General features: G+C 36.6%; 1 protein-coding gene across 2 annotated transcripts in view; it reads right to left on the bottom strand.

The window, feature by feature from the left end:
- Nucleotides 1-17530, bottom strand: part of ZNF385B (zinc finger protein 385B) — a 305144-nt gene that overhangs the window by 48392 nt on the left and 239222 nt on the right. For both annotated transcript variants that reach the window (XM_023542798.2, XM_003406190.3), the window contains one exon: nt 16559-16669. In XM_023542798.2, the coding sequence (XP_023398566.1) occupies nt 16559-16669 (111 nt within the window). The remainder of the gene's footprint in view (nt 1-16558; nt 16670-17530) is intronic.

The following is a 17530-nucleotide window of genomic DNA, read 5'->3' as shown; positions in this document are numbered from 1 at the left end:
TGGAAGACTAAGGTGCACCTGACCTAAGCCATGGTATTTTCAGTCGCCTCATATGCATGCAAAAGCTGGACTATGAATAAGGAAGACCAAAGAATTGATGCCTTTGAATTGTGGTGTTGGTGAAGAATATTGAATATTACCATGAATATAAAGAATGAACAAATCTGTCTTGGAAGAGGTATAACCAGAATGCTCCTTAGGAGCAACAATGGCGAGACTAAGTCTCATATACTTTGGTCATGTTATCAGGAGGGATCAGTCCTTGGAGAAGGACATCATGCTTGAATATCAACGAAAAAGAGGAAGACTCTCAAAGAGATAGGCTGACATAACAGCTGCAACAATGGGCTCAAGCATTGTCTCATTCTATTGTACATAGGGTTGCTATAAGGCAGAGCTGACTTGACGGCACCTAACAAGTTTTCATTATAGAGAATGGACTCAGTCATTCTCAATCAATCCTTGACTTGTCATAAATTAAACATTCCGTTTAGGATTCATTCAGTCATGAAGTAGTTCTTGAATGCTTACTATGTGCCAGGCACTGTGCTACGCAATCAGAAGCCAGCAGCAGACAACACAGACCCAGTCTCCGTCCTCATGGAACCAACAATCTTGTGTGCGTGTGTGTATGAAAAAGATATTAAACAAATAATTACATAAGTAAAAACATCTTTCAAACTGTGATACATTTCATAGAGGAAAATTACTGGTTGTTACAAGGTTATTGGGGTGGGGTGAGATTGGCTAAGTTAGACTAAGGGAGTCTGGAAAAGCTCCTGAGAGGAAAAGACATTTGAGATGGGGCCTGAAGGAGTATGTACTAGACAAAAGTGGGAGGGGCAGAAGTAGCTTAGCAGACTGATAGAAATGAAAGGAAGCCATCGTGGCTGAGGCATGGCAAGCAGTGGGCATGCGGCAAGAAACAGACTACAGATGTCCGTAACTGGTTAGAAATCTGAATTCTGAGGCAGCTGTGGACCAATAAAGATTCCGGTACCAAGAATGGGCATAATCAAATGAGCATCTCCTTCCAGATTCCTGGCTTATTTCTGCCTGGATGAGGTATACATTATACTTATATAAAATATAAGAGACCATAAAAGCCATGTGATCACATAGGCTATAAAACTGTAACTAGAAGTTATAGTCACCGGTTGGTATATTTCTGGGGCCTGGCTGCTTAATCAGTCTCAGTGTGGGATGATCAGATTCACAACTGACCAATTGCTCGGTTATTGGAAAAACAAATTTTTACATGCAATGGTTCAGTTATTTATCAAAATAGCCTCAGCACAGAACACAGAATCAATGATTCATTGATTCTTATAGTTAATTTGACCAGTGTAATAACTAAATTGTACAATTCAGACCTCAAAACAATATCTGTTTGACCTGAAATATGAAATCTAGGTTTTATATAAGTTAAAACATTTGACCTGAAAGACTTTCAGGGAAATGTTAAGCAAATAATAAAACGTACATTTGTTTTGTTTTGTTTTAATATTAGTGTCAAACCAGTTGCCATTGAGTCAATTCCTACTCATGGCGACCCATGTGTCAGAGTAGAGCTGTCCTCCATAGGGCGTTCAAAGGCCTATTTTTCAAAGTGGATTGCCAGGCCTTTCTTCCAAGGTGCCCCTGGATGGACTTGAACAGTCAACCTTTTGGTTAGCAGCTGAAAGCTTTAATCATTTGCACTACACAGGGACTCCTATGATTTCAGAAAAACTTCATTAATGTGAACTAATTTGGGTGAAAGAGCATAATGAAGTAATTTTTAAAAAGTCTAAAAGTAAAACTCTTTAAAGAAATGCAGTTAGTCGATAACTGTTAACTACTAGCTTTTACAGGTGATTTGTTAAATGCATAAGAATTATTTTCAGTGTTATCATTGCTGGCATTTTAATGAGTGCCCTCCAAGTGCTTAAGGATACTTGAAAAAAAATTGGTTCTGCTGGTGTTGTAAGTGTCTGTGCTTTAACCTCCTTTACAACATTCATTTGCATTATCTTTGAAGAAAGAATTTGCACCAAACAAAAGCACAATTCAGCCTATACCTGAATTATCACAAATCCCTAATTAGTGTAATCCAAATTAAGAAGAATTTACTGTGCTTATAAAAATGGAAATGTATGCAAAAGACAGTTATTCAATGTCTAGATCTCTAGAAAGCCAGCTTGAAGAGAATCTTTCAGATATTCAAATTTTGTGTGTTTTAATCTACCTCTGCAAATTCAGCGATTCTCTTCTGGCGGTCTACAAATACAGACATCCATCATTTCCCAACATGTACAGATGTTAATGAGGGCTCCCTTCTATAACCATCTGTGTAAATGTATAAATTAAATCTTAAAAAGAGACTGTTGGTATTTTTAGCTTAAAAAGAGAATTTTGTTGGGTTAAAAATTTAAATTATAGAATTACAGCAAATTATCCAAGTACCCCTTTAGTGAACCTATCCTTTTCCATTCCTCTCAAATGATACAAGAAAAACCTAACAAAAATTCATGACATAAAAGCAAATCATCACATAAAAAGATTCCATAGGTATCTCTCAAGTAATATACAGCATTATTTCCTTCACGAGAAAAAGCCAGGTAGTCACTTTGAACTCAGAGTTCAGAGATAATGAAAGCCACTTTTCAGAGAACACTTCCTAGGTATTACCAAAGATAAAAATGAAGCTATTTGGTGATTATGAGTTTAAGTCAGCGCCACTTATCTCTGATGCAAAGTGTAACATGTATTTAATGCAGAACTAGAATTCTTATTAATTGAATAACAGATGACAGTCTCATCGGGAAGGTGAGGTAGTGGGAGCATCCACCTCAGCTGCAGAAATGCAGGGCTGCATTGTCTGTAGAGACTTTAAAAACAATAAAAATTGAAAATCAGTCTGCTTTTTATTAGTATTCCATGCTGGTAATTCTAAACCGCAGCAATAAAATACGTCTCCCTGAAAAATATTTTTGTTGGTCTAAGTTCTAAACAATTGCTGTGGTAACAAGTGAGTTGTAATAATATATACGTAAACTTCAGATCTCCACATTTTTGTAACATATCTTTTAAGAAACTCCATGGGTTAATACAGAGAACTCCTAGTTATACAATTGGACCCTCAACGCAGGATGACTCTGCTACACCTGTTCATTACGAGAGTAAATTCCTAATGTTTAGGACCCTTTCAAGCTCGTTTCAGATACAGTTCAAGTCAGCAAATCTTGTGCCGCTCATATTCGTATATAGTTGATCTGAAATAAACAATGATAGCACAGTAATGGTAAAGTCAAAGAAACAAAACTTGAGATAATTCAATTCTCTCTATGTGACTACTTGGAATTTTCATTTGTGTTTAAGAGAAAGACACTGAGGTGTTATTTTTGTTTGGTAAATATAAATTTTAGCTTAGGTATGAAATATTTTACTGAATTACTCTGAATATGGCTTTTTTTTTTTATGGCTAGTGTTTTAAAATAGAAATTTATGCTTCCTTTTAAGTATCTCTGGGTTTTAACCACCACCCTTTTGTTAGTTTGTTGTATTGTGGTGGCTTGTGTATTGCTGCGATGCTGGAAGCTTTGTTACCAGTATTTCAAATATCATTTGGGTCACACATGGTGGCTAGGTTTCAGTGGAGCTTCCAGTCTATGACAGAGTAGGAATAAAGGCCTGACATTCTACTTCCAAAAAGTAGTCAGTGACGACCCTACGGATCACAAAAGAACATTGTCCAAATTGCTTGCTTTGGACATGTTATCAGGAGGGATCCATCACTAGAGGATATCACGTTTGGTGAAACAGAGGACCAAAAGAAGCTTGGGAGACCCTTGGTGAGATGAATTGGCACAATAGCCACAATGATGGTCTCAAACATGCTGGTGACTGTGAGGATGACACAGGGCTGGCCAACATTTCATTCTGCTGTACATAAGGTCTCTATGAGTCGGAGTGGGCTCAGCCGCAGCTAAAAAACAAGAACATGTACTTTAAAACTAAAAATTGAAGAAGAAAATAAAATGTTACATCAGTGGTACAATTTAGTAGTTGTCTAAATTGTATCTTTTGTATCATTTTGATTTTACTAAAGTTCACTTATTAGTTACTATAATGTTATTTTTACTACGACAGACTAATATGTAGGTTTATGTTTTCCCCCCATTTAAAAAAATATATATTAATGCAATTTAAAAGGATCAAGTCATTACTTTTTTTCTTCTTTGGGCTGAAATATTTACTTTTTTTTTTTAATAGGATGATAATATATTTAAACTTCAATAAAAGAAAAGTTCCATTGCCTGAGTTTCTTTTCTGGCTATTGCTATTATTTCACGTAATTCCACAACTATTTTTGAAAATGCCTTTGTCCTTAAGAGGAAGTAGTGTTAACAATTATCTGTGCTGGGCGTCAAAATATGTTAGGTATACCACCGATAAAATAAAAATTATTATTTATGAAAAGCTAAATCACACTTCTCAATATGTAGGAAACACAGTAAGAGTTGAATCATATTTTCAGCCCACAAAGGTCCGAATCTTAACAGAGCAACGTGTTCTTGAGAATTCTTATTCACTAGACCTGTTTTCTAAGTGAATACAGCATTAGCTCTCCATGTGCACTAGAAGATGGAAAAAAGCAAAAGCCAGTTGCCATTAAATTGATTTTGACTCATAGTGACCCCATGTACGTCATCATAGGGTTTTCAGTGGCTGATTTTTCAAAAGTCGATCATGAGGCTGGCTTTCCTTCTGAGGTACCTCTGGTTGGACTTGAACTGCCAACATTTTGGTAAGCAGCCAAGTGTGTTATCTGTTTGCACCACCCAAAGATTTCAGAAGATAGAACTAAAATGGGGATGGGGAGAAGTCCAAGGATTTTTGTTCTGTTTTGTTTTTTAAAGAAGATTTAGGTAAGAAGTATGATTACATCATGGAACATGTTGTCAAAGGAGGTTGTGGAACATTCACCCTTTGAGAAGGGATGATTCTGTAACCTGTCTTAAGTGATCATGGTTTCAGGTATGCAGAGACACAAAATTTTGCATAGTTTTAGGGGGCTCCTGGACCCCTATGGCATTTCTATGAACCATATCTTCAAGAAGCCCTATCAGGAAAGATTAGTCTAAAGGATTAATGGGCCAGAACTATCACAGCATCCACCAGGCTGAATCCAGTACAACGAGATGGTGCCCGGCTACCATCACCAGCTGCTCTGACAGGGATCACAACAGAGGGTCCTGGACAGAGCTGGAGAAAAAAGTAGAACAAAATTTTAACTCACACAAAAAAGACCAGACTTATTGGCCTGACAGAAACTGGAGAAACCCCAAGAGTATGACCCCCAGACACCCTCTTAGCTCAGTGATGAAGTCACTCCTGAGGTTCACCCTTCTTCAGCCAAAGATTACATAGGTCCATAAAACAAAACGAGACTAAAGAGACACGCCAGCTGAGGGAAAAGGACTAGAAGGCAGGAGGGGACAGGAAAGCTGGTAATAGGGAACCCAAGGTTGAGAAGGGAGAGTGTTGACATGTCGTGGGGTTGTTAACCAATGTCGTAAAACAATATGTACACTAACTGTTTAATGAGAAACCAGTTTGTTCTGTAAACCTTCATCTAAAGTACAAAAAAAAAAAAAAAAGAAGCCCTGTCTGTTTTAACTTTAGTATTTCATCATTCTTCTCCCCCAAGTCCTGATCATCTCTCAAATCTTTCTTGGTTTCACTTTCTCCATGAACCTCTTTGCAAATACAGAGTCAATATATCTGGACAGTGTTTAGTACAGAGCCTGGCTGAAGAGTAGGCACACATCAAGTGCTAGCTCTCTACTTGTAATTATTCTAGCCCATATGCTATCTCCTTTCCTAAATTTATATTACCTTACAGTTAACATCCTGAGTTCAGCAGTGTCTCTAAGTGTATTAGTTTTGATTCCCCAGCTAGATACCCCGGTCTGTGAGGGTCAGGGCTCTTGTTTTATATTTCTCAGGTTTTCCTTTCTAGACAGAAGTATTTTAACACCCTTCTGTCTCTGGTCGAATCCACTGCTTCTTTATTCTCCTTGAAGTACTCACATTAACCAGCTAGACTATCTTGCCAATAGTCTTTCTAGTTTAAGATTTTAGAAATTGGCTAAAGCAATACTTCCTCATATACTGTCCTTTTTTTCCCCCAAGCAATGCATCATGAAGTTCCTTACAGCAGTCAGGCTTTCCAGAAGAGCTGCTCTTTATGCTGACCCACCATATCTAAAGTTCTCTGGCCTCAAGGGCAAAAGGCTGTCACTTTGTTCAAGGAGTAGCTTGAGAGATTAAAGGAGGCTCAAAGGTACTTCTTTTGCAGGACAATCTGGATTGCGTTAAATCAGCCAATTGCTTGAAAGCAGTGGAGCAAGCAGGATTACTTTTCATTCCATTCAGCTTTTTTTTTGTTTTTGTCTTACATAAATAATACTTTTTTTTGTTGTTGTCATAAAGGTTGTAAAAGTAATAGCTAATTGCCCGCTCAAGCATACAGAATAAAAGAAACTGAGCATGTTGTAAATAAAGCCTGAATATAAACTTTAAACCAGCTACTAATCATCTTGGAAGCCTACAGGTGTTCAGTCTAGAAATTCTACCTGATTCTTAATTACATGTTGAATAAATTTTTAGCTTTAGAATCCAAAACTACACAAATCGAGTGAAATATTATCTTACTGTTAAGAATTCTGCACCCAATCTTAACTAAATAAAACCATACTAAGTGAAGAAGAAAAATACAAGTTCTCAGCAGCCTCTCCCAACCCCCCAAATGGCAAGACAACTTTTTTCCCCTAAATTTTATTTTGTTGCTGCTGAGAATATACACAGCAAAGCATACACCAGTTCATCAGTTTCTACATGTACAGTTTAGCGACACAGATTACAATCTTTGAGTTGTGCGACCATTCTCACCCTCCTTTTGAGTTATCCTTCCCTTCAAGACAACTTTTAAATGAACAAAATCACCAACAAAATGACTCAAAAAGCCTCTTAGGAATCTTTTACTTTTGACTAAGAGAGTAACTAACCCTGGAATATTATGAAGGAGAAACAAAGACCCACAATATTTTTTTAAAAAAAGGCTTTATTAATGTTTGGTTTAATGCAAACCAACATGTAAGGGAAATACACCAAAGCTTATAGTTTTTGATGGCAAACTGTAGATACTTAATGGTTTTCTATTGAGAATATATTCTGATAAGCAGGGGTGGGTATGATTCTTTCTTTTAACAGCCGTATTTACTGTTCTTCACAGTATCGTATTAAGCTGATCATCCTAACCTTGAACATTACTGAACACATATAAATAGCTAAAGTAACATATCACGTGAGGCATCTGTGTTTTAAGAAAAGCCAGAAAAATATTATGTATGCTGCATAATTTCCCTATTCCACTAATTACAGGATCTGATGTGTCTTTAAAAGTCATAAAACTCACTTTTTAAAACTTCATTTCTATCCTAATCTTATTTTTTCCAGTGATGAACTTAAAATCAGTCCTAAATCAGCCAAATGCCTATTTAAAATAAGGGAGTGCTGAGGAAGACTATGACATATTTATATTACAGTGCTAATTTTGAAGCGTTTTTTTTTTAATTTAATGAGTAACTATTATATGCTCCTAAAAAGGCAACTAAACTTTAGTTAAGAGCTTTGTTAAAGAGCTGCTAGCGAACAAAACTTTTAGCACGGCATGTCCCAACTCCCTGTAATCATGCTATATTTCTGTCATGTTGGAGCAAAAAATGTTCATCATTTTGTCAGCTCTGTCTGCAAAGCAGAGAATTACCTTCCCAAGCTCCTGAGATTTATGCTTTTAATTACCTCCTATCTGGTTCACTACCCTCCAAACCTAAGAATCAATATAAATAGTCTTATTTATGGGAAAAACGTAAAATATTTGACAAAAGCAGGCTATCATTTTCTAGATTTCCATTTGATGCTATTGATTCCATCTTTCTTCAGTACCTTTTTTCTTGACAGAATCAGTTAGTTTTTCAAATTTGCAAAATTATTTGTTTATATAATAATTTGTACTCTTTAATAGCAGATGTAAACTTTACAACTAGCTTTTCAGTTCCCAATCCAGCAATGAAATTATTATCACTGTGGTATCTCTTTATTTAATCACCCACTGCAGAGTTCCATTTAAGTTGTTTTTGTTCTTTTTTCCCCAAATCCCTCATCATAATCTCACTTTTCAGTGAGGACCAATTTCCGTGGCTTCTTTTGTTTCTGAATGAGAAGCCACTCTTAGCATAAGTGAAAACTAACAGGCTAGGTACCAGCATTCTTTAAAGCTCTGTGTTTCACACTTTACCAGCACCAATTCTTTAAAAAAAACAACAAATTTTACGTATATATATATGCATAATTCATATGTAATTGTATATATAAAGTATATATACAATTATGTAAATATAAATGTAGTATGGAAACCCTGGTGGCGTAGTGGTTAAGTGCAATGGCTGCTAACCAAAGGGTCAGCAGTTCAAATTCACCAGGCACTCCTTGGAAACTCTATGGGGCAGTTCTACTTTGTCCTATAGAGTCGCTATGAGTCGGAATGGACTAGATGGCACTGGGTTTGGTTTGGTTTTGGGTAAATGTAGTATAAATATATATGAATAAAGGAGCTGCTATCTGTCTCAAGAGGAGCCCTGGTGGCATAGTGATTAAGTGTTTGGCTGCTAACTAGAAGGTTGGTGGTTCAAACCCACCAGCTGTTCCACAGGAGAAAGGTATGGCAGTCTGCTCCCATAAAGATTCAGCCTTGGAAACCCTCTGGGGCAGTTCTACTTTGTCATATAGGGTTGCTATGAGTTGGAATTGACTTCCACAACAGTGGATTTTATATGTCCCAAGAGACTTCAAGAGAAATAGAGCAGATGCATTTGGGTAGCAGGCAGTGATTATACATGAATATATGAGAGGAAACCAAACCAAAAACCGTGCCTGTTGCCGTCAAGTTGGTTCCGACTCATGGCGACCCTGTAGGACAGAGTAGAACTGCCCCATATGGTTTCCAAGGAGCACCTGGTAGATTCACACTGCCGACCTTTTGGTTAGCAGCCGTAGCTCTTAACTACTATGCCACAGGGTTTCCATATGAGAGGAGGGAACAATTAATCTGTAGAATGAACACATGTGTGCATATTTGTTGGATATATGTGACCGTGGTGATGTGGAGTGGGTCAAATATTGGAAGATGGATGTTCAGTGTTTTTCCTGACATACCAGTTCAGATAATATACCATCAAATCTGAATTTTCAGGAAAGATAGGATGAACTTATTTAATAGTATGTTGGCTAGATTTTCAAATAATATGCTCAGCATGTTTTTCTTTAACCTTCTAGGTGCCATTCAAGTGAAGTACCTCCAGATGTAAAGCAATGGATCCAGGTATTAACCTAAAAAAATCTTAATAATGACACTATGAATGTCCGAGAAAGGCAGAGAAACTAGTATAAACTTTTGTGCCAGAGAAAAAAGAAAGGGTTAGAAGAGAGGGAAAAGATAGAGAACAAAGGAAGGAGGCACGTGATGGTTTAGAGGAGGACACGTTTTGACAGGGGAAGAGAAACACTGTCAATATGCAGACAGAATTCCTGGAGATAAAAGCAAGCACTAGGCAGCCAATAGCAAAAAGTGGAATCCCCTAGAAGAATGTTACATAATGGCAAAGAAAAAGCTGGCTTCTTCATAAAAACTCAAGTTGGTGCCCTTGCAGCTGAGTGCCTGTTCTGCTTTTGCTGCAAGGGACATCTTCAAACACGGGACTAACGGGACTCTGATTTCTCAGGGAGGGAACCACAGCTGCTTCAGGGACTTGCTGCCTCATGGCAGCTGGTGGAGAAGTGGAGTTAGGTCTGGTGGCCAGAGGAGATGGAGAATCAGCCACCGGCATATGCAAAGGGAGTTTATGTGGGACCCAAAGTTGTGGCTCCTCCCTAAGATTATGACTGCTGAAATTTCTGCTGGATGTCAGAGAATGCCAGGGCCTCTAGCAGAGATGGTCCTGAGGCCTCCTAGGTGGCAGCTGATGAGTGGGGGAAGTTTGTTTTCGCAAGACAGATGAGAATCTGTATTGTATCATTATATTAACTGCTAAAGAAATCAGGAAATGGGTATAGAATTAAAACCAAAGAAAGAGATACAGAAAGACCCAGAAAGGCACAACGTATCAACCTTATTCAAATGGAAACTACTAAAATGACAAGATGCAAAATACGGAGGGAGGTGGCACTGCAGACTTATCAATTACACACTAACTGCGGTCATGTGGGAATTAAGGTTGATCTGGAGTGACTGCACTTTCTAAAAATTCAGAGAGATTTACAGTAAAGAATAGGAGGGTCAGGTCACCTTCAAAAATGTTCACACAAGCGGTTGATCACCGGGCCGTTTTAACATCTAAGCAAACCCTTAATTTCTCGTCCATTTTTACTTAGTCTAATGCAAATCAATGAAATGTCATGAGGTCGTCTCTGTATATCTTGAGATGTGACAGAATAGAGTACAGCAAAAAGAACAGTGAGTCAAAAATGAGAGACAAGGATAATGGATAACCAAAAAACTATACAAAGACAAGCAGCAGCAACAACAAAATCACAAACCTAGAACTACTATAAAGTAAGGTAAAATAAAGAAAATGAGAACTACAAGTCATTCAAAGTTTGAGATGCTATTTGAAAGGTAGTACTGTAAATTTGAAAAATCAAATGGGTTAGCTCCAAATGAGTAATGAAAGCCTATGTTGTCAGCAATGAGAAACACTGAGTCTAACACTTAATCATTTGGGGTGTTAATGCTGAGTACCAAATTTTTAGGGTCAATCCCTGAATCAGAGTATATAAAAGTTGATTAAAAAGACCATTGTGCTCTTACTTCCATTTGTCTGTCAAGCGTAAGGGACCCAATCATATATTAAGAGTATTTATGATTATCTGTGTTCTGAGATAATAACGATAATAAAAAAGATCAGCTTTGTTTTTAAACATTCAAGAGAATCAAGTTGTCCTGATTTTGGGTAAAAAGCTGATTAAAATCAGTTTGCTTCATCCCCCTGCTTTTATTCTCCAAGGAATTGAAATTATTAAAATTATGTGGGATCTGCCAACTTTCAACCTAGCCAAAAGACAGAAATATTACCCTTAAAAAGATTTAAAAACATGTTACCCCTAGGTTCTGGCTTTCTTGTACGAAAACTGAGAGCCCAACAAGTTCAAGAGTCTTATTTAAAACCAACTATACAACATGCAAGGTTTAACTTTGTAAAGAGCACTTGTAGCTGAAGGGTAAAGATTCAGATTTAGGCTTATCGATTTATGACCATATTACATTTGCAGTGCACTCACTGAATGTGTTTTCATTCAATGGAGAAGAAAGAGGTATTCAGGCCTAGGACAACCTCATTCAGCACTCAGCTTAAACCACATGAGGAAAAAAAGTGGGGAGGAGGAAACTAGGGATTGGGGTGCTGTACACATCTGTGCAAATGGCTGGAACTCAGTTGGAAAGACATATTATTCCTGGACTGCAATGCCTGCCCCCTGGCAAAGTTAATGGTGTTAATTTGTAAAGGTTCATTTGGGAGATGTTTGTGATTAATGCTTGCTCATTTACATAACATCGTATTGTGTAAATAAAGCTGCAGCCTTTGCTTTCCAACAGTGGAGCTCTACTGAAATGATAAAAGCCAGACAAAGGAGGCTACAGGACACTTAAACTAGGTCACATTGCATTTTAATCCATAAAGCCTGCCCTGGTACATTTTATATGGATAATGGAGAACTGCAAAATACAGTCTGTTTACGGCGCAAACCTGCCTTCCAGATTTTTCAATAAACATATTTTCTACACTGAAGAGTGAAGCCAATTCAGTCTCAGGCTGATTTACAAATGTTATTAAAGAAAATAAGGATGAGCATCTTCTTAATTCTTACATTAAAATGTAAATAGGGTAATTATAAAATAATAAACTCTCCCCGAAATAAAAAATGCTCAGTTTCAGAGCTCGGTTATGCAGATTATAGCACCATTACTAAACACTGAGAACACGTATATGTCACACTTGTAAATTTGCCATCCAGATTTTGTGGCTTTACTGAGGAGCCTCTAAGCATGACTTAGACATTTAATTTCTTTCTCCATTATCGGTGGAGCTTTTGAGCAGTGACAAGGAAGCCGATGGTCATGTGCTCGTGTGTGCACGTTTGTCCATGTCCCTACAAGTAAATACAAAGAAAATGGCTGACATCAAGTCAAAGGCGAACCTACTCCCAGAGTTCTTTTAAAAACCCCACTGCCTTGGAGTTGATTCCAACTCATAAAAAACCAAAAACCAAACCCACTGCTGTCAAGTCCATTCCGACTTATAGCGACCCTACAGGACAGAGTAGAGCTGCCCCACAGAGCTTCCAAGGAGCGCCTGGCCAATTTGAACTGCCAACCTCTTGGTTAGCAGCCATAGCACTTAACTGCTATGCCACCAAGGTTTCCTTCAACTCATAGCAACCCTATAAAACAAAAAAACCAAACATGATGCTGTAGAGTCAATTCCGACTCATAGTGACCCTATAGGAGAGAGTAGGACTGCCCATAGAGTTTCCAAGGAGTGGCTAGTGGATTCAAACTGCCAACCTTTTGATGAGGACCCAAACACTTAACCACTGTGCCACCAGGGCTCCAGAGTTCTTCTAGGGAGTAGAAAAAAGGTTCATTGTCCCCTCCTAACACACTACCCAAATAAAAAGAATTCTTAGTCATCCTTTCTGGATCTTAGCTGTTGCATCTATAAGATGGAGGTGTTAATATGCTCTGGTATAACAGAGATGCCATGAAAATTATTTTTAATCACAGAGCTGAAATGGTTCTTCCAAAGGTTACGTTTAAGTCATGTTATAGATGAGGAAACTGAGGCTCACAGTGGTGAAATGATTTCCCAAGCTCAGAATCAGAATCTGAATCCTTGTTCAAGGACTCTCAATCCAATGTTTTATACCATGCTGCCTCTCTACAGATGGAATACTAAAAATATAGAGCAAAAGACCTGGATCATATTCTAAGAGGATCTATGGGAGGATAAACTTTGGATATTTTTCTTCTCATTGATTTTTTTTTTAAATTTTATTTTACAATTTTACTTTTCAGCCTGTTTGCATGTATTATGAGATGTTTTCAACATCTGGCATTGCTCTGGTGAGAATGCTAGTGTTAAGATGGAGCATGATTTCAGATGGGCATTAACTTTATAAGTGGTGAGTTAAGTAGTCAACCTTTTCATTTCATATTCATAACTACAGAAGCTTTAATTTCTTCATATAATTGTAGAAATTTGGATAATAACTGAGTAAAATTGTTAAATATACTTGAATCTATTTCTATATTTTTCTGCCTGTTCTTATAAAAGTCCTTTAATTACTGTAGCTTAAATCTAGTTGTAATATTATAGTCTACGACGGCAGTGGGTTTTAGTGGGTATATCTAGTAGTTAAGTCTCTATTGATTGTCTTCAATTTTCAAACATTTCTTAGATCGTATCACATTGTTTTTTCATCAGGTTTACTGAGATATACTTTATTTACAGTTAATATTCCCCTTTTAGGTATACAGCTGTATGAGTTTTGGCAAGCATAGACAGTTATGTAACCATCGCCATAATCAAGATATAGAATATTCCATCATTCCCAAAAGTTTCCTCATGCCCCTTTGTAGTTAATTCCCTAACCCACCCCCAGGCCCTGTTAAGCACTAACCTGATTTCTGTCCCTATCATTTTGTCTTTTCCAGAGAGTTGTGTAAGTGAAATCATACGGTATATAGTCTATGTGTTCAGCTTCTTTTATTTAGCATACTGCTTTTAAGGTTCATCCATGTGGTAGCATGTATCAGTACTTTATTACTTTTTATTGTTGAGTAGTATTCCATTGTATGGCTGTACCACAGCTTATCCGTTTACCAGATGATGGACATTCGGGTCATTTCCAGTTTTGGGCAAATATGAATAAAGCTACTATAAACAGCACGTATGTATGAAGATATGCTTTCATTTTTCTTTGATAAATACTTAGAAGTGGGGTTACTGGGTCATATGGGAAATATACATATACATATAACTTTATGAAAGTTATATTTGTATTTATGAAAATTCCATGTCATTTGGTATTACTAGATTGTTTAATTTTTATCATTCCAATACGTGTTGTAGTATCTCATTGTGGTTTTAATTTGCATTTCCTTAATGACTAATGATGTTGAACATCATTTTATGCGCTTATTTGTCATTCATATTTCTTCTTTGGTAAAGTGTTCAAATCTTTTATCCATTTATTATTTATTATTGTGTTCTAAGAGTTATCCATATATTCTATATACAAGTCCTTTAACAGATATGCATTTTATAAATATTTTCTCTCAGTCTATTTTCTTAATACTGTAACTATCATTTGAAGAGAAATTTTTAATTTTGAAGTACAATATATCAAATTTGCATCGTTTATGCTTTTTATTTCCTATGTTAGAAATCTCTGAGTAGCCCAAGGTCATATGGATTTTCTGCTATGTTTTCTTAAAGAAATGTTATAGTTTAGGTTTATACTTGTATCTATTATTCATTTGAATTGATTTTTATATTTTGTGTAAGGCAGGAGTCAAGTTTCATTTTGTTCCACACATGGATAGAAAATTGTTCTAGCATTATTTGTTGAAAAGACTAGACTTTTTCCATTGATTTACCTCTGTAAATTTGTTGAAAGTCAACTGACCATGTAGGTATGGTCCTATTTCTAGACTCTATTCTGTTCCATTGGTTGATGTGTTTATTCTTTCACCAATACCACAGTCTTGATTACTGTAGGTTTTATAGTTAAGTATTGAAATCAGAAATGTGAGCCCTCCATCTTTGTTCTTTCTTAAAAAAATGTTTTGGCCATTAGAGGGCTTTGCTTTTCTGTATATATTTAAGAATCAGCTTGTCAATTTCTACAAAAAAGCTGGTTGGGATTTCAATCAGGATTGCACTGGGCCTATGGACCAATTTGGGGAGAATTGACATCTTGACAATACTGGGACTTCCAAAGAATGACACTAAATGCATCTCTGTTTGTTTAGGTACATTTTAATTCTTGAATATGGACTTCAGAAATATTTTATCAGAAAAAAAATTTTTTCTTCCCTTGGGCTTTTAATTGAAATTGCATTGAATACAAATCTATAAATTCACGATAAACATATCTCCCCTTTTTCAATGACTATAACTTCTATTATGTTTCCAATGTAGAACTATTTCAGCATTTCCAAAAAAAACATTAAGCCTGTGAAGTGCTCTTCGGAAAATAGCTTCTGAGGTTGAGTGACTCAGGATATATAACACAGTGTCATGGATTGAATTATGTTCCCCCAGAAATGTGTGTATCAACTTGGTTAGGCCATGCGTCCCAGTATTCAGTGGTTGTCCTCCATTTTGTGATTGTAATTTTATGTTAAAAGGATTAGGGTGGGATTGTACCACCACCCTTACTCAAGTCACCTCCCTGATCCAATGCCAAGAGAGTTTCCCTGGGGTGTGGCCTGTACCACATTTTATCAAGAGATAAAAGGAAAGGGAAGCACCAAGAAAGAAGCACCAGGAGCAGAGCGTGTCCTTTAGACCTGGGGTTCCTGTGCAGAGAAGCTCCTAGTCTAGGGGAAGATTGACGAGAAAGACCTTCCTCCAAAGCCGACAGAGAGAAAGCCTTCCCGTGGAGCTGATGCCCTGAATTTGAACTTTTAGCCAACTTTACTGTGAGAAAATAAATTGCTGTTTGTTAAAGCCATCCACTTGTGGTATTTCTGTTACAGCAGCACTAGATGGCTAAGACACACAGTATATGCAGCTTTCAGATTCGCATTGGTCATTGGCCTTACTTTGTCATTGAGTATTTTAAAGACCGCAATATTATTTATTTTGCTTTCCTATTTATTATTTTATTTATAGGTTAAAAAAAACTTTTTTCATAAAAGATACTGTTATCTTTTTAGCAGGATGGTTATGCTGGCCAGATAAAATAATTTGTAAAGTTTTCCCTCTTTTTACCATGTTCTGGGAAAATGCATAGTGTATATTATATTATTTTCTAAGGTATTTAACAAGATTTGGCCCATATATGGTATGCGCCATTTGATATCATGAGTAATAACAACCGCTTTTTTCACCGTTCATTGCATTTTTTTCATTGTATTTTTAAACCTTTTAAAAATATTTTCTGTTATTCAAGTATTTTTAACAAGCAAATATAATTGGTATGATTGAATTTAAAATGGCAGGTGAGGGTGATTATACTGAGGAATGCTTTAATTTTTATATTTTCCATCTAAACCATTGCTCAAGTTTCTAGCATTCCAATCCCTTGGAAATCTGGCACACTGAAACAAGTGGGCTGCCAACAAGAGTAGCTGCTAGAAAGTATATAAACATGAAGACATGTCCATATTCAGATCAATCAGACTTTCAGCTTGACAAACTACAGACAGCAATGAAAAGGTAATACTCACATCTGAGTTAAAGCGGAGCTGACAGACATTACAAGAAATAACTTGTTTCTTCTTTGGGGGAATGGACACTCCAAATGTGTGGTTTATGACTGCTTTTTGCACAGGATCCATCTGAGGAGCAAATGATAAAATAGTCAATTTATAACTTCAAGATACAGACAGTAGTGTGAGCAGGTAAAAGCAGTTATATTATTCCCTGTGGCTTTCCCTTTAGTACCCAGTCCATGCAAAAAATGAATTTCACTCAATAGCGATGTGCTTGTTTTATCGCTAGGAATTAAAAACAAAAGATAACAAAAATAAAACAAAACAAAAAATGGTTAGAAATCATAAAACAAACAAAAGATACAGGAGAATCACCACTTCAAAGAGATCTAATATCTATATAAACCCAAAACCAAACCTGTTGCTGTCAAGTCAATTTCGACTCATAGTGATCCTATAGGACAGAGTAGAACTGCCTCATAGGGCTTCCAAGGAGTGGCTGGTGGATTCAAACTGATCTTTTGGTTAGCAGCTGAGCTCTTAACCACTGCACCACCAAGGCTCCATATCTATCTAAGGAGCCTTAAGAAAAACCTTAAAAGAATCATAAAACAAGAAAACTTAAAATCCAGGGCTATAATTAACTTACTAATATTTTCCCCATATGAGGTGATAATACTTAAGACAGTCTCAAATGATCTCTCAATAATAATTATTACAGATTAAACATATATTTAAACTTCTTAATTTCAGATTTATAGCAGTCATAAATGACAGGCTCATATATCACAACAGATAAAATATTACTCTTTATTTAAAATAATTTATCTTTCATGTACTATAGGTTGAAATTCATTCTACTGAAAGTGTATGTCACAACTGTATACTCAAATGCACATAGCAGATTGGTTAATATGCATCCCTGGTTTAAATATCGATCAAGGAAAGTTTTGACTTGTAACCTGTGATATTCCCCCCATTGGTTTG

Source organism: Loxodonta africana, chromosome 6 (assembly GCF_030014295.1).
Source record: "Loxodonta africana isolate mLoxAfr1 chromosome 6, mLoxAfr1.hap2, whole genome shotgun sequence".
Taxonomy (NCBI): domain Eukaryota; kingdom Metazoa; phylum Chordata; class Mammalia; order Proboscidea; family Elephantidae; genus Loxodonta; species Loxodonta africana.
This window is presented reverse-complemented; position numbering and strand designations above follow the sequence as displayed.